The sequence below is a fragment of the Felis catus genome, chromosome B4 (assembly GCF_018350175.1).
Source record: "Felis catus isolate Fca126 chromosome B4, F.catus_Fca126_mat1.0, whole genome shotgun sequence".
NCBI classification, from domain to species: domain Eukaryota; kingdom Metazoa; phylum Chordata; class Mammalia; order Carnivora; family Felidae; genus Felis; species Felis catus.
In genome coordinates this window covers 112,949,841-112,971,224 of record NC_058374.1, presented here as the reverse complement: position 1 = coordinate 112,971,224, position 21,384 = coordinate 112,949,841, and the positions used below count along the sequence as shown (strand labels likewise).

Sequence of the window (21,384 nt, the reverse complement as noted above, 5' to 3'; positions counted from 1 at the left end):
CAAGAACTGAGTATATCACTCATTTGCTAAAAGCATGCATCAGGAACTAACAATTAAAGATGTATCAAACCAGGCCCTCGGGAGATTACAACTTTGCATAACTTCTAGTTTTGGGGGAAAAAAAATATACTGCTAGCATGAAACCAGAGAATGAAAGATTACTGCCTCGTGATATTTTTAGTGTACATTTTTTCATGTTCTTTTATGTTTTTTGGCATTAAGCTATAGAATACCATCCCCGAGTAAGGTTTTGGATGAAGTCCTAAATTAAATCCACAAAATAAGAAACAGGCAGGACATTGCTGATCGGTTCCAGATCTGAATAACATAAAATGAATCCTCTTAACATAAAAAATAAACTGGAAATGTTGATTTTACCTTTTATGTCAGTGCGTAAATGAAGCATTTTTCGTATTTTAGAAATGAATGTGAGTTACCTCCTTAGCCCCCAGTTAAGGTAGTCCAAATGAGTAAATATCAATTTCAAGTATATGGGCAAAAAAAAAAAAAAAAAAAGATTTGATTCTTCTGAAGATTCATTTGCATTTTCCTGGAATTATTTGTTGTGTTTATGATTTATGAGACCTTTAGATGAACCTGAGAGTTGGTTGAGAGAACAGCACCTAATCGTTCCCACAGCTCCAGAGAGAAAGAGCTTTGCAAGAGAAGTGCTCCTACAGGAGATGTCTCGTTTGCAGCAGGACTCAATTCTTGGTTCAAAGCTATGGTATTTGGGCTAGTTAAGCACGAATCTCTCTCCCATTCCATAGGGAATGAGCTGGGCAGTCCCTGCTCCCCACGTCCACCTGCACTTCGTTAGAGAGCGGAATGCTCACATGCCACCACCCCACAAGATCCCCACAATGACATAACTCCATGCAGAGACTGGCGTGACTGGGCTGGGTTTCCCCCCCTTCAGCTCTTGTATCACTAAGAATCTGGCAGCCAGTTCCGTCCTGACAGAGTTCACAGCATATATTGGTGGATTCTTGTCCATAGTGCATCTGCTTTAAGAATTAACGAAAGCAGTATCAAGACAGTAAGGTAAGTGCTGTTTTAACTATAGCACTGGGGATGCTGACTGTTTGGGACAGTGTTTATTGTAACAGGAACAGAAGAAATTCCAGAGCAACGTTGCCAATTGCTACTCAACAGCAAATCCACAGTTTTGAGCATTTACTTTCACATTTTGCTTAATATGCTTTCCATGATTTAGGGATTTGAGATAAATTTTATATAGTATATGTTGTACTGCTTGGCAATGGAAGTTATACAAAGTTTCAAAATTGGAATGAGAGACTACTTAAAACTGAACATAGTAAAAAAGTTTGGCATTTAAAATGTTTGTTATTTTATGCTAATTAGTTATATACGTTAGTGTTGTTAAAACCCAATTTTGAAGTGAAGAAAGGCCATTTCAGTTAGCATTCAAAATACTTTATATTGTTATAATTTGTTACAATTTACAATGAACATGTTATAAAAATGTGAGCTAAAAGACTTAGACATGAATCACATTTCTATTTTGTTAATTTCAAAGATTTGATTTTTGGATGTACGTCTTAAAAACATGTTTTAAAGAAATTCTGGGAAAGATGATTTACTTTTTGAGAAAAGCATTTCCTCCATAGCCACAGGTATTTGGAAAAAACTGGGGAGAAAGCACAGAGTGCTTTTGCCTCATAGTGGAGTCATTATATGGTTACAAACTCTCTTTGAATTCAGAGCCCTTGTTTTTACTCTGCCAAAAAGTATGGAAGCATTTTTTCATTACTATTCAATACTCATATTATGGTAAGTACTAGTTTTAGTGTATACTCAGTTTAAACAAGGTGGAGGTTTTTTAATGGAGCAAGACAAATCTTTACAACATTAACGTATTACAACTTAAAAGAATCCTGTAATTACATTAACACTATGTAATTGTTCTCATGGCCAAGTCCTGTCAGCTAAATTAAATGATGCCATCGTAATCTTAGGGAATAATTTCCCGAGAATCTGGCTACGTGTTACATTATGTCAGCTATCAGAGTGATTCCAACAACTTTGCTAGGGTTTCATCTGCTAAAATAAAGTGCCTTATAATTTCAAATTGAAGCAAAGAAAAAAGATGTCTCAATTTCTCATGCTAAACATTCCTACTCATCCCAACCAATCTAGGCACATAAGTTTGTACCATATTTCTTGCAAGAAGATATATTATTTTATGGTATATAGTGGAATGTGGATCCTGCTTCATATTATGATTTCCCTTCCAGAGTTATCCTTCAGACATAACTCTCCACTCTACAAAAGCCCAACTCTTTACCTAAACTGCTAACCCTTTATTTCCCCAAGCAATTGAAATATACTTTATCGAGCCTCACCTTAGAAACATGTTCATATGAGAGGATCACTGTTACAGCTTATTTTTAATTTATATTCTCAAGGTTGTCCTTTCCTACATGGTTCATAACGCCACTGTTCACAGCAGCCTCTCCTCAGTTCTACCTCTTTTCCACTTCCGTGCTGCGAGAGCACTAAAATCCAGAGAAGTGAGCCATGCCTTCCTAACTTTTGGCATGAAGCAGGTAGAGAACTGGTGAGTTACTGAGAAAGGACAATTTTAATTCAAAACTTGAAAATAATAGATGTTTTCTACCAGTTGGATCTCTTTACGGGTTTAACTATTTTTTAGAATTTGTGACATTTCCCTGACTAATTAAAAGCACGTCCTAAAACTAATATGCCAAATACTAATTTCGGAAGACAGTTGTGTAATGCATCTAAAGGTATGGAATAGTAAAGACAAGTCAAGATAATACACACACACACTCACGCCCACCACGAATTCTGTTCTTCCTCCTCAGCACCGACAATACCCAGACATTTTTAAAGGAATGTACCCCCCCACCCCTCCGCGCGCACACACACACACATAGATAAGAATAGCTTTCCTTCAGGCAAAACCACAGATTGCCCCTATTCCCAGGGAGGGTCTTCTTAATGAGATATTTTAATGATGGTGAATGGTAGGGTACAGGGTACAGCTTACAATTGTCTTTTCATTTTCATGTTTTCTGGTTTTGAAGGATGTTCTGAAGCAGTGTACTAACATGGTGGCTAGTGGGCACCACCCAGAAACCTATTGCAGGAAGGCATTTAATTAAGGAAGGACCTAGAGAGATTGACTGTCGGGCCTGGCTCGTCCAGAAGGGGGCGCATGTGTATGCAATCTGACTTGAAACTTGTTCACCACCCCAGAAGTTGCACAAGTACATCCTTTTCCTGATGCTTAAATACAGATTAAAAAGACATTAGATGCTGTAAAAACAACAACAACAACAAACTGTAAAATAATAAAATACACATTTGCTAATGCATTTAACATTGCAAATCCAATATCCTTTTCCTGGAAGTGTACTATTTTATAATAATATGTTTTCACTTTATTTAGGAGTCAAAGCATTTGCCAAACATGAATCTAGGTGTGTTTATTCTCCTCTTGGCATTAACTGGTGGTGCCAGCGGTTATTACTATGACGATTATGATTTCCCTCTATCGATTTATGGGCGATCATCACCAAACTGTGCACCAGAATGTAACTGCCCTGAAAGCTATCCAACAGCCATGTACTGTGATGAGCTGAAATTGAAAAGTGTGCCGATGGTGCCTCCTGGAATCAAGTATCTCTACCTTAGGAATAACCAGATCGACCACATTGATGAAAAGGCTTTTGAAAACGTCACTGATCTGCAGTGGCTCATTCTAGATCATAACCTTCTAGAAAATTCCAAGATAAAAGGAAAAATTTTCTCTAAACTGAAACAACTTAAGAAGCTGCATATAAATTACAACAACCTTACGGAGTCTGTGGGCCCACTCCCCAAGTCCCTGGTGGATCTCCAGCTTACGCACAACAAGATAACGAAGCTTGGCTCCTTCGATGGACTGGTAAACCTGACCTTCGTCCACCTCCAACACAATCAACTGAAAGAGGATGCTGTTTCAGCTGCTTTTAAAGGTCTTAAGTCCCTCGAATACCTTGACTTGAGCTTCAACCAGATGGCCAAACTGCCCTCTGGTCTCCCAGCATCTCTTCTAACTCTCTACTTGGACAACAATAAGATCAGCAACATCCCTGATGAGTATTTCAAGCGTTTCAGTGGGCTGCAGTATCTACGTTTATCTCACAATGAACTGGCTGATAGTGGAGTACCTGGAAATTCTTTTAATGTATCATCCCTGCTTGAGCTGGATCTCTCCTATAATAAGCTTAAAAACATACCGACTGTCAACGAGAACCTTGAAAACTATTACCTGGAGGTCAATGAACTCGAAAGTAAGTAGAAAGCTGTGCCTGTACGTGACTGAGGTTTCCTCAAGTTTTTACATGCCTGAACTGTGCAAGTAAATATGGTCTCTGGCTCCATTAACAGAAATGAGTAAACATGCCAATAAAATATCTATCCCTCTAATTCAAATATAGAAGAATTCTAGCTCAGTTATTTATTCAATGTTTGGCCTTTCTTTGGAGTGCCCAGATCAGAAACCATTAAGCTCATAGGACTTGAATACAAATTTCTTCAAATTTAATATTTTGGGCTAATTCATCCTGCTGTGTTAGCTCTTGATATCTGTTATCACTTGCCTCTGTCGTGATTTAGATTTCTGTCCGACATTTATTTCTTGGCAAGGTCTAGCTGGAGGAGGAACAAACAAGTCCAGAAGAGGGATGGCTAGCAGAAGCTTTCAAATGTCCCTCCTGCTTATCTCCAGAGCAGTTCACATATATTCGTGGTCTCCTCTGACAACTTTACTTGGGACTCCACATATTACGCTGCTCTTATGGACCATCATCTATCTCTGTCATCCGTGTCATGGTGTGTGTGGTCTTCACAGTGTTATTTGAAGATGGTGAGGAAGATTAAGGAGGGAAGGAATAGGAGCATCTGGGTGGCTCATTTGGTTAAGTGTCTGACTTTGGCTCAGGTATGACTCGTGGTTCATGAGTTCCAGCCCCGCATCATTCTCTGTACTCACAGCTCCGAGCCTGGAGCTTGCTTCGGATTCTGTGTCTCTGTCTCTCTGCCTCTCCTCTGCTTGCATTCTCTCTCTCTCTCTCTCTCTCTCTCTCTCTCTCTCTCTCTCTCTCAAAGATAAATAAACATTAAAAATTTTCTTTGAAAAGGAGTTAAGGAAATCAATGAGGGTTCAGAATCTTTTTTAATAGTATGAAAGAACTCCTTCTTTTATACACAACACTTAACCTCGTTTGATTTTTCCAATTTCTCCTTCCTTTCTCCTGCTGCCATTGGATACTTTTTATTTATCTTCTGGGTAGGAGTTTGACCTGATCCACTTGGGCTGTTCATGTATTCTTTAGGTCTTTTGGGACATTTATCAATTAAAGCCATACAGATTCGGGTGGGAAATTGAAATTCACCACACTCCATCTTATTCTTTAACAAAGGTGGCAGGAGAGATAACCTACGGTTCACAGACAAAGTTGTTTAAATCAAAAGCCAGGTGGGAACCGTTGATTTACTTATAAAGCAATTATATCTGCAAAGTAATCTATTGAAACTGAACATCTTTATGCCATGAAAGTTGGTTCTTTTGTCATTTTGGATAAGGATATTGACATTTCCATCCAAAAAATTACAGTATGACTTATTAATATCATACTTTGTGATTCTGCAACAATTTTGTGTAACCCCTAGTAGGGTTGGGGTGTTTTCAAGAGGGAGACCATGACTGCCAGATCTGAAATGCCACATATCCTTTCTTGTGTCTGGAAATCTTGCTTGTCATACAATATAGAGAAAATGATCATAGCTGAACCCTTACAGAAATTTCTAGTGGAAAATTCACTCTGTAGCAATATATGGTCCCATATTATAAACATTTGTGGTCAGGAGGAAGGATATTCAGACATCCCAAAACGCTAATGGGATTTAAGATACTTAAGGGTTGAAGAAACCCATTAGATTTGGTTGGTGGAGGTCTATCCATGTGAGTGGGGCTACCTCATACTCTGAGACAAGAAAGGGAAGACACACAGATGCAGGAAAATCTGGAAGTATAAAGACCAGGATGATTACAAGAAGGAAGAGATGATATAGGAGATGAGAAAGGTGGTCCGTGGAAGAAATGCCAGTGGTCCCTCAGTGTCAAGCTGAGCTTGAAACCACACACAACTGCCATTTGAATGTGACTGTTTAGTTACTCTTCTTCCTTTCTCATCCTTGACATTTAGGTATATCCATTTCAAGTATTCTTGTTGTTTGACTTTGCATGTTTGCAATTCAACTTATTTTGCTACATAATAATTATGCATAGCAATTGTCCACATTCTCTTAAGATACAAAGAGCCCCTTCATGTTTTTCTAATATTAGGAAATATGGTCAAAGAGTATTGTCCTATTTCAAGCTTGCAACTTTAAGCTCAACTCAGTCACAGATTTTCCTAACTTGGAAAAGAGGGCAAACTTAAAAGGACATCAATAGTTATTCGGCACATACAGTGTGCAGTACTGTGGGCGAAGTGGCTTCCATACCAAAATCACTCCAGTCTTCATGTGACACAGTGTGAAAGATACGTTATAGCTAATAAGAAGATCAGATAAATGTTCCAAAGTCACCCAGAGGATCAATGGCAGGGATAGAAAAGTAGTATCGGCCTAAACCCATGTTTTTTTCCATTCCTCCATGCTTTCTCAGAGATAGGTGCCATGAGATGCCTGAAATTTGACTGATGAGTTAAAGGCAACATCTTAATGGAGAGAACAGTGTGTTGAGCTCCACTGAAGTCATTGTTAACTAGAATTTAAGAATGAAAGAAAATAACAACACAGGGGACCAGATAAGTCAATCTGAAGTGGACTTGAGCAAACATAAGCAGTTTCGATGTACACACCTAGATCATGCAGTCTAAAAGCAGCCTCAGTTTCTACTCAAAACTAAATCAGTTTTTCATTTGTGGCAGCTTTCGTCCACAGAAGAAAAGGACACGAGCTCTGATCATGGACATTCTATGATTTGCTTTTGGCTTTGGAGTTTTGAATTATCGTCATGAAGGGTGGTTGTTGGAAAACTCTTCAGAGGTCATCTAGTCTCTTATTTTAAGATGCAAAACCCCAAGATGTTTATATTGGCGAGATTGCTCACACAACAGCACCAATCTTAGATTTCTTCAGCTAGACTAAACATTTCAAAAGAGTGCTCAGATAATATGACAGATTAATTGAATGGCTTTTAAAATCCAGTGTTTCTAAATGCAGATAGGATAATAAGTTCTATTCTCTCAAACATTCAACTGAATGTCCTGATCTGCCATAAGTATTCTTAATATTTTTTTATTTTTTATTTTATTGTTTATTTACTTTTAATTCTTTAAAATATTTATTCATTTTTGAGAGACAGAGAGAGAGTGTATGAACAGGGGAGAGGAAGACAGAGAAGGAGACACAGAATGGGAAGCAGGCTCCAGGCTCTGAGCTGTCAGCACAGAGCCCAATGTGGGGCTCAAACCCATGAACAATGAGACCCTGACCTGAGCCAAAGTCAGACCCTTAACCGACTGGGCCACCCAGGTGCCCCAATTTTGTTATTTATTGTAGAGAGACAGAGACAGCATGAGCAGGGGTGGTGCAGAGAGAGAGGTAGAGAGAGAATCCCAAGTAGGCTCCACACTGTCAGCACAGAGCCAGATGCAGGGCTGAAACTCAAAATGAGATCACAACCTGAGCCGAGACCTTAAGAGTCAAAAGCTTAGCCAGCTGAGCCACTCAGGTAGCCCTCTACTATAAGCATTCATTGCTAAGTATTGTGTCACTTGGTAGCCTGAAACACTCCTGTAGCAGTTCCAAATTCAAAGATCTATCAAGTAGGTGGGAAGGACTTTTAATAGACATTATTATGGATTGGAGCACTTTTTAAGTGATCAGTTCAAGTCCATGTACTAAAAAAGTAATGGACATTTTCTATTCTTTAATTTCCAGAGTTCGAAGTAAAGAGCTTCTGTAAGATCCTGGGACCATTATCCTACTCCAAGATCAAGCATTTGCGTTTGGATGGCAACCGTCTCACACACACCAGTCTGCCCCCCGATATGTATGAATGTCTACGTGTAGCAAATGAAATCACCGTTAATTAATATCTACGAATTCCAATTCTATTGAGGTGGATCCCGGAGCAACATTTTATGGTTACGTTTGTGTGTCAGTTTTGATAGTATTCATTTTTGTCGCTGTTTTTACTTCCATGAATTTTAAATTCTGAAGGAAATGTTTTGTAAACATTTTACTCTTTTTTTTTTACAAGAAAAGATGAAAGGCAGGCCTATTTCATCACGAGCACAGACACAGACACATACATAGACAACAAACTTATGCTTTATTTGTAAATTTAGTATTTTCTACATCTCTACTGTCAAATGATGTGCAGAATCTTCTACTGGTTACATGGAAGTCAGCCCAGCATTATTATTCCTAAATCAACTCAATGTGCCAAAAAGCATGGGCTACCCACATATGGATGTTTGGTGTCTTGAACCAAATTTCAATGTTCAGATTGGTTTAGCTGAAAAATAGGTGGTAAATTTTGAGGCCGATGATTTTGCAAAATACTAGACCAAATCCTTGAAGCCCCATACACATAAAGTGATATTTTTGGTATTAAGGATTTATATGGTTACCTAATGAAACTTTTCTTTTCTAGAATTATTTTTTACTCTAAGTCATGTGTATGTTTCTTTTTAATCATTTGCATGTTATGTTTAACAAGCTAATAGCAAAATAAAACACGGCAAATGGCATCACTGTGCTTTCTTTTGGAATTCATACCTCTCATATATAAAACAATAGATAAAAATTTTAAAACCATCTTTAACCTGCAATATTTTACTTATGTTGAATAGAGTTTTTCACTAAATAAATTGTCTGCTTCTAGCATCCATTTGCAAACATCTTTGAAACACATCTTATAGTATGTACTTAAAAGTGTGCAGATCTGAATTTCAGTTCACGTTGCGAGAGGGGATTCCCTTTACTAAGTGATTCTCTGGACACCAACTGAGTGTCCTACAATCCAACTCCATTTTGATGCTGTCTGCCTAGAGACAGTATCAGATTTCACAGATTAAGGGTTCAGTCTTACAAGACCCCCGCACCCCGGTGCTTCGGATGCCAGGCATAAGCCCAAGTCATCACCTGTACTTCTGATCAATTGGCTACAAATCAGAGGTTCCTAAGACCCCCTCCTTGGGTACAATTAATTTACTAGAGAGACTTATAGAAATAAGGAACCCTGTTTACTCACTAGATTACCAGTTTATTATACCAGGATATAACTCAGGAATAGCCTGATAGAAGAGATGCACAGGGCAAGGTGTATGGGAAGGGCAGAGGGCCACCATATCCTCTCCAGGAGCACCACTCTCCCCAAATCTCCACAAATTCACCAGTCCAGAAGCTCTCTGAACCCCACTGTTTTGTGATTTTATGGAGGCTTTCTACACACACAGGACTGATTAAATCACTGACCGTTGGCAATTGAACTCCATTTCCAGCCCCTCTTAACTCCCTGGAGGTGGGAAGGGGGCATTGAATACTCCAACCCTTTAATCACATGGTTGGTTCTCCTGGCAATCAGTCCCCATCCTTGGGTTATCAAAGTGCTTTCCAAAAGTCACTCTGTTATAATAAGGGGCAACTTTATTGTTCTTATGAAAGGAATACTAAATATTTTAGGAGCTGTGAGCCAACAAACATGGGCAAAGATAAAATATATATGAGGAATATATTTTGGTCATCTGAATGACCAGATATACATTTTATGTAAGTCACAATATCAGAATTCTTAAATCTCACAACTTCCTTGGATATTTAACATTATTTCTGTTGCTGTTGGTTTTACTGATTTATATGTAATGATATTCTGTTAAATAAGAAACTTCTATAAGATCTCAGCAATCACTGCTTGGTTGTTCAGCAAAAATGGTGGACAACTCCCAGGATTGAAAATGTGAATGTATATAAATTTTTTGAAAATGAGACTTTAGAAAATCAATGTATCTTGAAACCAATATGTTTGCAATAACAGAATCCAGGTTTTCTGTTTTATGGATATCCATGATTCTTTACAATGGGAAATAATAGAGAAAATAATTTATAAGAAGTAACTTCTCTATCCAGTTAACAATAAAGCATAAGTCTGGGAGCAAACATGAAAAACATACTTAAAACCCATAGGAGCGCGTATATAGCCTCAGTTGTGTCTAAAACAAAGGAAACATCTCTCTAAATAATGCTATGTTTTAACATAACATTTTTAGTGAACTCTACCTTATGGTAAAATAGCTTATCATCAAAAGAGCATTATCAGTAAAGATTGAGTTGACTGGCAGAGGTGTGAGATATATTTTAGATTAGATACACTGTATAGTTTTGATTATCATATCTTTTCTACATAAAAGTAAGTTCTTTAAGCTGTGACTGTACTCTCAGGCCATTTCTTGGTTTGAACTTAAAAAATCTATTTTTCTTCAATAAAACTAGAATATAGAAGAAATAAAACTAAATTTTTCCTGGCCCTATCTATAAAAAGTCACCATTGATCTTTTGAAACCCACTCTCAAGTAGGTAGTAGAGAATGTGCCATAAATTCTCTTTTAGAGAGAACGTTATAGACTTACATGAATTTTGTCTCCATATCACTTAGGGAAAACATCTTGTCAGCTGGCGGTCTATATCTTTAAAAGCCTTTCATTTATCTCTGTCCAAAGTCATATGCTCTTAAGCCATAAAAAGCAAAGCTATAACTTTTAAACAGTAATTTCCTTTGTAGTTGTGGTTGGTTGACAAAGACCGAATTAAGCACCATGACACTTTCATGTAGAAGCATTTGGGGCAGGCACTAGTTAGATACGATTTTAAAACAGCTCCCTTTTCTAGAAGGCAGACCCCATCCGTTCAGGGCAAAGTCGGAGAAGAGAAGCTTCCTGCTTGCTTCTTCACCCATTGTGACGGCCCTACAGAGAAGGGATATTGGAGACTCTCTTTATCTGCTTTTTCCTCACTCCCTCGCTGCCACCCCAGCTGGGGTAGTGTTTTTCAACATTGCCTGTGTATAATCAGCATGATGAAATGCTTTCTAAATACAGATTACCAGACACAACGTCTCAGATACAGACCCAGTACATCAAACAATGTAGGATTTCACATTTGTAAAGAACACACATGATGATTCTTACACTGATGGTCAGCGATACAGGTCTTTAAAAACAACGGCAAAAGTGTGATCAAGCCATTGAAATCCCAAACAGCTAAGAAGCAGAAGAGTCTTTTTCTCTACGGAGGTGTGACAGAAAGAAGCCTGTTGTTAGCAAAACACATACACAGAATAAATATTATTTTTCTTGTATTCTGATTTATTAAAGATCTCTAACCAGCAGTTTCTTCAAGTGTAAGCAAGGGATTAAGAACACTAACTCATAAAGATGTAGTGAGACGCTTCTGCTTCCCAATTGGAGAGTTAATTTGTATATCCTTCTTGCCTGCCTATGGTCCTTTCTCTCCAGAGTGGCTGGGACTCGCTTAAGAGAGATGGCTCAGAATTCAATTGATTACATTTTCAAGAAGCATACCAGGGGAAATGCTCAAAAACAGGGTGAATTTAAAATAGGAAGGTCTCTCAACTGTCTCACCAAAAACAAAGATTCTGATTTTGTATCTTCCTTGATAAACAACACCATGAATGGCTTAAAGCAATAATGCACACGGGTTCTTTCTTTCCTAAGAGTGATTCACTGGAGACTTAACCATAGACCCTGATTTTGAACAAAAATGGAAAAGTGAGGACTATTCCCCTTTATTCTCAACATCTCCCTTTGAAGATCAGGACTAGGTCATGCCTGTACGATGAAGGAGAACTATGTTGTACTCAGGCTTTGAGGTTTGTAAGGAATTATCATGCCCTAATAAGTACAAAAAGTACAGATGGATGATAGACCACTAAATGAGCCAGAGGAATGGTGATTTCTTAGTTAAAAGTTCTCCAACTGGTAATAACTGTTTTCAGAAACACTGAGGAGTTTAAAAGGTTGGTTTTACAAAGGGCTATGGATGTATTTCCTTGGGATCTTTTATGTTTTGGGTTCCGGTTTTTTCTATAGCTGTAATTTTATCATAATGATGGCCTTAGATTTTTCTTTGGTTGGATTTTGCAACCATCATAAATACTTGCTTCCCATTTTGCTCACAAGTAACAGAAAATACTCATTTGATTTAAAGTGAAATTTAAAGTCACTTTACAAATGGAACTAAAAATGTATATAAAATAACAATGTTATAAAAGTTAAAGAAGTCACGCCAAAAGTATATGAAATAAGTAGAAATACATTTTTTTAAACTATGGAGCTAGTTATATTTGGTTATTCACTCATTCAGTCAGCAGATTTTGCCTCCTAATAAAATAGAAGAACATCATCAACAAGTGTGTCTTGTCCCTTTAAGACGTGACTTTTGTTCTACAAAAGAGAATACATTCTATGTTTTAAGAATATACATTGTATCTCAGATAAAATACTTTCTAGTCCCACTGCTACCTCTTTATTTTAAGATTTGCTCAACTTTCAAGTTTCTTATGTTTTGCCTAACTTCATCAACCACAATGTGACCAGTGTGAATTTTATAACATCTAAACCTGTTTTTTTTTTTATTATTTACCTGCTTAAAATTACATAATGATGCACCCTCATTTTCTTTTCTTTTCTTGTTTATTTTTAAGTTTATTTATCTGAGAAAGAGAGCACAAGCAGGGGAAGAACGGAGAGAGAGGAGAGAGAGAGAATCCCAATCAGGGGCACACTGCCAGCAAGGAGCCCGATGTGGGGCTCCAACTCATGAACCGCGAGATCTTCACCTGAGCTGAAGTCAGTCAACCAAGTGTGCCACCCAGGTGCCCCTCTGTGCCATCATTTTCAAGATGTGATCTAGGCTCCTCGGTACAGCATACCAGGATATCAAAGATTCTTTGTGGTCTGGTCCTTGGTTACCTCTAGAACCTTATCTCTTACCAGGCTTCACCAGGTACTATATGAAATCACTTGATAATGCAACCATACTTAAGAGTTTGTAGTTGGTTCTGCTCTGATGTGTATGGAAACGTGTCCTTTCTTCCTAGAATCTCTTTATGCCCCTCGCACTTAAAAACACCTACACAACTTTCAAGACTCCTCTTAAGCTATTCCTTTCCCATAAAGCTCTCTGAACTCTCTCAGAGAGAATTAATATCTTTTATCATAAAAAGAAAATCCTTTAGCGTACAAATGAAAATTCTTTTTTATTTTTTTTATTTTTTATTTTCATTTACTTTTTACTTATTTTGAGAGAGGTGGGGATGGACAGAGAGAGAGAATTCCAAGCAGGCACCGCACTGTAGGTGCAGTGCCCAATGTCAGGTTCGAACTCATGAACCGTGAGATCATGACTTGAGCTGAGACCAAGAGTCAGAAACTTAACCGACTGAGCCACCCAGGAGCCCCAACAAATGAAAATTCTTTATCAAAATTCTGAGCTAGAATTAATGACTTTCCCTGCTGTGTCTCCATCTGTACCTTTTTCATTAGCTCATTCAACAAATATTTATTGAGATTCTACTCTACTCCAGAAATAGCTTAGGTGTTAGGGATTCAGCAAAACAAGACCAATAAGTTCCTCCCCTAACAAAATTGGCATTCGTAAAGAATTCAAACAATAGTGGAATAACATGTACTTCATGACCTAACGTCAGGTAGTGATAAGTGCTATGAAAAAAAAAATAAACTACCTTAAGGGATAAGAGGATGGAGAAGGAGTGGTGATTTTTTTTTTTTTTTATTGGTTAAGGAAAAGACTTTCTAGGGAAAAGACTTAATTGTAATAATAATATTTACTTAACTTTTATTATGTATTAGATACTTTAGGGAATGCTCTTTATATATTTAGCTCAAAAAATGTATGTATACAATACATTCGTCCTTAACAGGGGAGAAAAAACAGAATGCAAGGTTAGACATATTTTAAGTGTTACATTCCTCTTGTGAGACCAGATGCCTACATTTGTCCTTAACAGGGGAGAAAAAACAGAATGTGAGGTCAGATATATTTTAAGTGTTGTATTCCTCATGTGAGACCAGATCCTTAGTGCCAGAGGGCATGTTCTAACTCAGTAAGCTCCCACGGCATTAAGAGGGGCTTAGATGTGTTTACATGTGTGTCTGTAAATTCCCTCTTCCCAGCCCTGACAAAACCCGGGGCCTGATGGCAAGTTCTGAAGATGTGGTCTCTGAATAGTTATGAAATCAAACTGCGGTGAGGAAGAACAAGTCATGAAAGTCAATCTTGAGTCAGGCCTTTCCTGGCAAGCTCCAGTACAATTGCTTCCGTTTTGGTCTCTTGACTTTGCATAAAATATTTCAGTTTACTTTCTTTCATGGGGATCATCCACGTCTCTCGATTAAATCTATTTTGAATAGAATATTTTCTACTTTAACACCTGAATATTAGATATCGAATCTGTCAATAAAATTTCTATTTTTTTTTTAATTTTAAAATTTTTTCATCTCATTTGTCTACAAATGTTCTGGCTAGATTTTCAAAGTACATCACGAATCTGGCTGTTTACCTCTACCAGTCCAATCCATTGCCATTTCTTTTTTTTTTTTTTTTTTTTTCAATGTTTATTTATTTTTGGGACAGAGAGAGACAGAGCATGAACGGGGGAGGGGCAGAGAGAGAGGGAGACACAGAATCGGAAACAGGCTCCAGGCTCTGAACCATCAGCCCAGAGCCTGATGTGGGGCTCGAACTCCCGGACCGAGAGATCGTGACCTGGCTGAAGTCGGACGCTTAACCGACTGCGCCACCCAGGCGCCCCAATCCATTGCCATTTCTATTCTGAATTTATGCTACAGCTGCCTAGTGGATTTCAAAGTGGATTCGAGAGCTGAATCACACAGTTTATTTTCAAGCAACAGCCAGGATGACCCTTGAAAAATATGTCCTGTTATCCCAACTTAAATAACTAAAGTATCTTCTCATCGCACTTAAAATGTGAAGCTGTTACCGGAATCTTCAAGGCCTTGTTCCCTCATTACTCTTGCCGACCACTTCTCTCCAGCCACACTGGTATCCTTATTCCTTGAACACACAAAATATATTCTGAGTTCAGGCTTCGTGGATTTGTCTCAACTGTGTCTCAACTCTTGATACAGTGTATTTTCTTAATTCTGATCTGTTTAAAATCATCTGTTTAGAATGGACTTCACTAATCACTTCATATAAAAAAAAAAAAAGGACACCCTGTTGCTCTCTATCCTTTCCCCTACTTTATTTATTTATTTATGTATTTATTTACTTAGCTAGTTAGTTAGTTCTTTATAGCACACACAATTAAGGTAGGAACAGAGAGGGGGAGAGAGTATCTTAAGCAGGCTCCACACCCAGAACAAAGCCATACACAGGGCTGGAGCTCATGACCCTCGGATCATGACCTGAGCCAAAAGCAAGTCAAATGTTTAACTGACTGAGCCACATAGGCACCCCTGTTTTTTTTTAGGACACATTAGAGTTTGGCATTGTATCATGCACAATATATATATGGATGTGTTTATATCCCTACAATTAAAAGTAGATATCACAAAGGCAAAAAACTTGCTCTCTTCTCCCCAAACTCTAGCCTAGTGCTCAGAAGAATGGCTATATGTGGATTTCAACAAATTCATGTTGAAAAAACAAAACACCTCCTACGTACGTGACACTGTCACCCAGATGTATTCATTCTCACAACGGAGCATGGGTTATCATAACTGTAAAACTGAAAATGAGGAAATAAAACTCCCTGTTAAAATTGCATTGCTATTAAGATGAAGAGATAAGGCTCACACATAAGAGTTTTGTTACTGTTGTTTTTATTGTTAAAGTTTTTCCAAAGATCAGTATTGTTGCTCATGGTACTTTGTGATATAAAATCACAATATTGGTTAAATGATGTTAGAGTCAACTGTTGAAATGCCTTTATACAAAAGGTTGAACAGTAAATTAAACCATAAAAAGTCCCTTAAAGCATTCCAAAGGCCCATGTTCTTGATCTTGTCAATTTATTTCTATTTGGTTGTTCTTTTTTTTTACATATATGACAATGAGTAATTTTTGTTTTAGTATTCAATACCCTAGGTAGTGCAGATATTTTAAGAATCATTGATTTCTTAAAGGTGACAACAAAGCAGGCACCAAAATAAAAAAAAAAAATAGACCAATGTAACTACATCAAATTTAAAAAAATGTCTGCATGTCAAAAGAAACAATCAATGGAGTGAAAAGGCAACCTATGGATTAAGAGACAATAACTGCAAGTTATATATCTGATAAGGGGTTAATATCCAGCATACATAAAGAACTTCTGCAACTCAACAAAAACAAAAATAATAAAACCCCAAATAACCCAATTAAAAAATGGGCAAAGGAATACACATTTCTCCAAAGAAGATGTACAAATAACCAATAAGCACATGAAAAGATGCTCTACATCACTAATCATTAGGGAAATACAAATCAAAACCACAATGAGATACCACCTCACTTCCATCAGGATGGTCAGTATTAAAATAACAGAAAATAGTAAGTGTTGTCAAAGACTCAGAGAAGTTGGAATCCTTGTGCACTACTGATAGAAATGTAAAACGGTGCAGCCATTATTGAAAATAGTATGGAGGTTCCTTGTGCAATTAAAAATAAAATGACTATATATCTCTACTTCTGGGTGTATATCCAGAAGAATTCAAAGCAGGATCTTGAGGTGATACTTATACACTTATCTTCACTCTAGCATTATTCACAATAACAAAGAAGTGGAAACAACCCAATGAATACACACAAAAGATATTACATAGCCTTATAAAGGAAGGACATCCTATCACATGCCACAACATGGAGGAACCTAGAGGAAATTATGTGAAATGACTAAGCCAGTCACAAAAGGACATATGAAATATGAATACATTGATAAGAAATATCAGGGGCACCTGGCTGCCTCAGCCAGTTAAGCGCTTGACTTTTGATCGCAGCTCAGGTCACAGTCTCGCTATTGGTAGGATGGATCCCCACAACAGGCTTTGGGCTGACTGACAGTGCGGAGCCTGCTTGGGATCCTTTCTCTCCTTCTTTCTCTGTCCCCTGCCCTGCCCTGTCCCCCTCAAAATAAATAAATAAACATCAAAAAAGAAATATCCCAAATAGTCAAAATGATAGAAACGGGAGGCAGAAACCTGATTAGCAAGTATGGAGAGAAGTGAAGGGTGATCAGTGTCTAATGGATATGGAGTTTCAATGTTGCAAGATAAAAACATTCTAGGGATCTGTCTCACAACAATGTGATTATATTTAACACTCCTGAATTGTACACTTAAAAATGGTTAAGATGGTAAATGTAATGTTATGTGTTTTTGTCATAAAAAAAATTCTAAAATTAGATATGGGTGATTGCTGCACAACTCTGAACGTAATTTTAAAAACCTACTGACTTATACACCTTGAAGGGGCAATTTTTTGTGGTTCTAAAAGGTAAAACTGCGGTTGTAAAAATGAATAAACATGAAAGATTTGGAAAAAAAGAAACAAATGGTAATTTTAGAACTGTAATACGTAACTGTTGAAATAAAAAATGGAGTTTTAACAATAAAAAAATACCCTTGATAAAAAACAACTTAATGAGTAAATGAAGAACAGACTAAGTGCAGTTCAAAAGAGAGTCAATGATCTGTAAGATAAGTGGAAGGAGTGCTTGGGTGGCTCGGTCGGTTAAGACTCTGACTTTTGATTTCAGCTCAGGTCATGATCTCAAGGTTTGTGAGTTTGAGCCCAGAGACAGGCTCTGTGCTGATGGTCGGGGGCCTGTTTGGGATTCTCTTTTCCTCTTTCTCTGCCCCTCCCCTGCTTGCACACTCACTCTTTCTCAAAATAAATAAACTTAAAAAAAAAGATATATAAGTGGAGACATTTTAGAGAATGCTGTAACAAAAGAGGAGATAGAAAACAAAAAATGAGATTCAGAGTTAAGGAAGCTAGAATAAGCGTTTTTAATTAGGTCTAATTGGGGACCGGTAAGAAAGAATTGAGAATGCAGGAGAGGAAATATTGAAAAAAATAATAGCTGGAAATTTTCCTTAACTGATAAAAAATCTGAATTCATTAATCCAGGGGAAAAAAATGACTTACAGAGGAACATCAGTAAGAATGATTTCCAAACACACACACACACACACACACACACACACACACACACACATATGCTAAAAGAAGTCAGGAGATAATGGTATAACGTCTTTAAGAACTTTGAGTAAACAACTGATAATATACAGTTGACTCTTGAACAACATGGATTTGAACTGGGTGGGTCCACTTATACATGGGTTGTTTTTGTTTGTTTGTTTTGATAAGACAGTAGGGTACCGTAAATGTATTTTCTCTTCCTTATGATTTTCTTTATAATATTTTGTTTCTCTGGCTTCCTTTGTTGTAAGAACACAGTGATAGTACATATAACCTACAAAGTATATGTTAACTGACTATTGTGGTTACTGATGCTTCAGCTATTAGTATTTAAGTTTTGGGGCAGTCAAAATTGTATGTGGATTTTCCACTGTGCAAGGTGTTGGGGCCCCAACCCCAATATTGTTCAGGGATCAACTGTATATTTGCAAAAATTATTTTCAAACAATTTCAGAATAAAGACACATTATGGTTTACCAACTAAGAAATTATAAAGAGTGATCTTCATGGAGAAAATGAAACAAAGGAAATGACAAATATTTGATAAATGAAACATTGTAAGGATCCAGTTATAATTATTATATCTAACTTGTGTATTTTTAAAAAGGATAATAGAAATCTTACATATAATTGAAAAATAAAAATCTATAAATTAGGGCAAGTAAAATAAGTGAAGGTGTTTGAAGCTCTTTTATCATTGGTGGGGGGGAGGGTTAACATATTATTTCATTTTACCTAAGGTAATTCTGTATAGTAAAATTTTAAGAGTAAGATAAATGATTATAGTGTATTAATTAAAAGCCAGTATAGATTTTCAAGGTTGGCTAAGAAAAATGAAAGATTGGGGCGCCTAGGTGGCGCAGTCGGTCAAGCGTCCGACTTCAGCCAGGTCACGATCTCACGGTCCATGAGTTCAAGCCCCGCGTCAGGCTCTGGGCTGATGGCTCGGAGCCTGGAGCCTGTTTCCGATTCTGTGTCTCCCTCTCTCTGCCCCTCCCCCGTTCATGCTCTGTCTCTCTCTGTCCCAAAAATAAATAAACGTTGAAAAAAAAAATTAAAAAAAAAAAAAGAAAAATGAAAGATTCAATTTATCAAAATTAAAGGTGACAAGGAAAAAAAGAAACTTTTTTTTAAAATGGACAGGCAGAAATCAAAAGGTAGGACGGATGAATTGAATGGCAGTATATCAGCACTCACAATTACAGCAAATTTATCAGCTAAAAAAATACAGTTTTTCATAATAATAGGAAAAAGTACAACGTAAAAGGTAAAAAAGAGATAAAATTCATCATTAGCAATGAAAAATTTCACACTACCACAATAAAAAATTTAACATAACAGGAAAAATATAATAGTTTAAATATATTTTCCAACTATTGATGATATTAAAATATCCATATAAAATTAGTATAACTATAAGAGGATACTGAAAAAATCTAAAAACATTGTGGTAGATTTCAAAACACTTTAAAAATTTTTAATATTCAAGCAGATTAAAAAATCAGCAAAGACATAGAAGATTGAAAATACAAAATCTCCAATGTTGATTCATGGGTAGTTATATTCTACATTCAAAAATTAGAAAATTAACATTCTTCTCAAGTTCAAATAGAGCATTTATGAAAATTGATTTCATACTTGGCCACAAAGCCAAATTTGTCTCAACAAATTTCAAAGAATAGGTAACATGTAGGTCCCATTCTCAATTCACACAATATATCCGATGTTGACCAAAAAGAAATATATGCATTTAAAAAATTTTTTTAATGTTTATTTATTTTTTGAGAGAGAGAGAGAGAGAGAGAGAGAAAGAGAGAGAGAATGAGCTGGGCAGGGGCAGGGAGAGAGGAAGACACAGAATTTGAAGCAGGCTCCAGGCTCCAGCTGTCAACACAGAGCCCAATGCGAGGCTTGAATTCGCAAACCATGAGATCATGACCTGAGCTGAAGTCAGATGCTTAACCGACTGAGCCATTCAAGCACCCCAAAAGAAATACATGTTTAATTTACATATAGTTGGAAATTAAGAAAAAAAATTCTAAAACCTACTTATGGGCCAAAAGAGAAATCAGAATAAAGGCCTAAAAATATAATATAAATATTAATGAAAATAATATATGTCAAAGTGAATTTGAGTCTGTGATATTAGTGATTCAAGCATAACCCTTTTACTGAATTAGAAATTAATGCTAAGTTCAAATAAAGATGATTTCCTTTAAAATATGGAAATAGGAATAAAGAAAAGATATTACTTCTATCAACAGTTTATGAAAGTGTGGCAGCACAATAGAAAAACAAAGATAGATGGAATGCATTAAAAATTAACACAAGAGGGAAAAAACTCTAGATTTTTGCAGGTCATACAATTGTCTATATAGAAAACATAAAAAAGTCTTACAGATACATTATTAGAAAAAAGAGAAAGTGCTACTTATTTTCTTATTGAATCTCGGAGCCAATATCATTTCCTTATATCCTGTGATGCTAGGCACAGCTCTCACCAAACTACAGTTCCCAGTTGCCCTTGCCTGCGTTGGTTACGCAGGAAGATGTTAGAGGAAAAGTGGGAGGTGGAAGAAGAAAAGAAGCTGCTAATGTAGGTGGGTTCTTTTTTTTTTTTTGAACTTGATAACAGATTCTAAAATATTTGCGGAAAAGCAACGTACCACAAATTACCAACACACAACTGATGGAAAATGATGGAGGACTTGCCTCACTGAAAGGCAATATAAATTTCTAATAAGTAAGATAATGTGGTACTGAAAAAGAATAGAAATACTGACCAATAGGATAGAATAGAAAATATATAATCATATTCACATTTATATGAAAATTTGATATATGAGAGACACATTGCATATCACTAGGGAGAGTAGGAAACCGTCAATCAAAACAACTGGAAAAATTAATAAGACACAAGGAAAAAAATAAACCTGGGTTCTTTATTTCACATACAAAAATCAATTCCAAATAGATTAGAAACTTAAATGTCAAACACAAAAAATTGTAAGTGTTTAGGACAATAGACAGATGAATATATTTCTGAGGTGGAGTCAGGAACAATTATTCAAGACAGGTCATAAGGAAAAGATT

General features: G+C 36.7%; 1 protein-coding gene across 1 annotated transcript; it reads left to right on the top strand.

Annotated features, from left to right (window-relative positions):
* Positions 1 to 746: 746 nt before the first annotated feature.
* On the top strand, positions 747 to 8,798 carry LUM (lumican). The gene is made up of 3 exons (XM_003989109.6): positions 747 to 1,044; positions 3,437 to 4,322; positions 7,984 to 8,798. Exons 2-3 carry the CDS (start codon positions 3,458 to 3,460, stop codon positions 8,136 to 8,138), a joined length of 1,020 nt encoding a protein of 339 aa, XP_003989158.1. The 5' UTR covers positions 747 to 1,044; positions 3,437 to 3,457; the 3' UTR covers positions 8,139 to 8,798.
* Positions 8,799 to 21,384: the final 12,586 nt, after the last annotated feature.

Bases quoted from the DNA above. Each gene is read 5' to 3' on its own strand.
- LUM (XM_003989109.6), top strand. From the start codon at position 3,458: ATGAATCTAGGTGTGTTTATTCTCCTCTTGGCATTAACTGGTGGTGCC. The intron at 4,323-7,983 runs GTAAGTAGAAAG...TTTAATTTCCAG, and splicing joins GGAGGTCAATGAACTCGAAA to AGTTCGAAGTAAAGAGCTTC.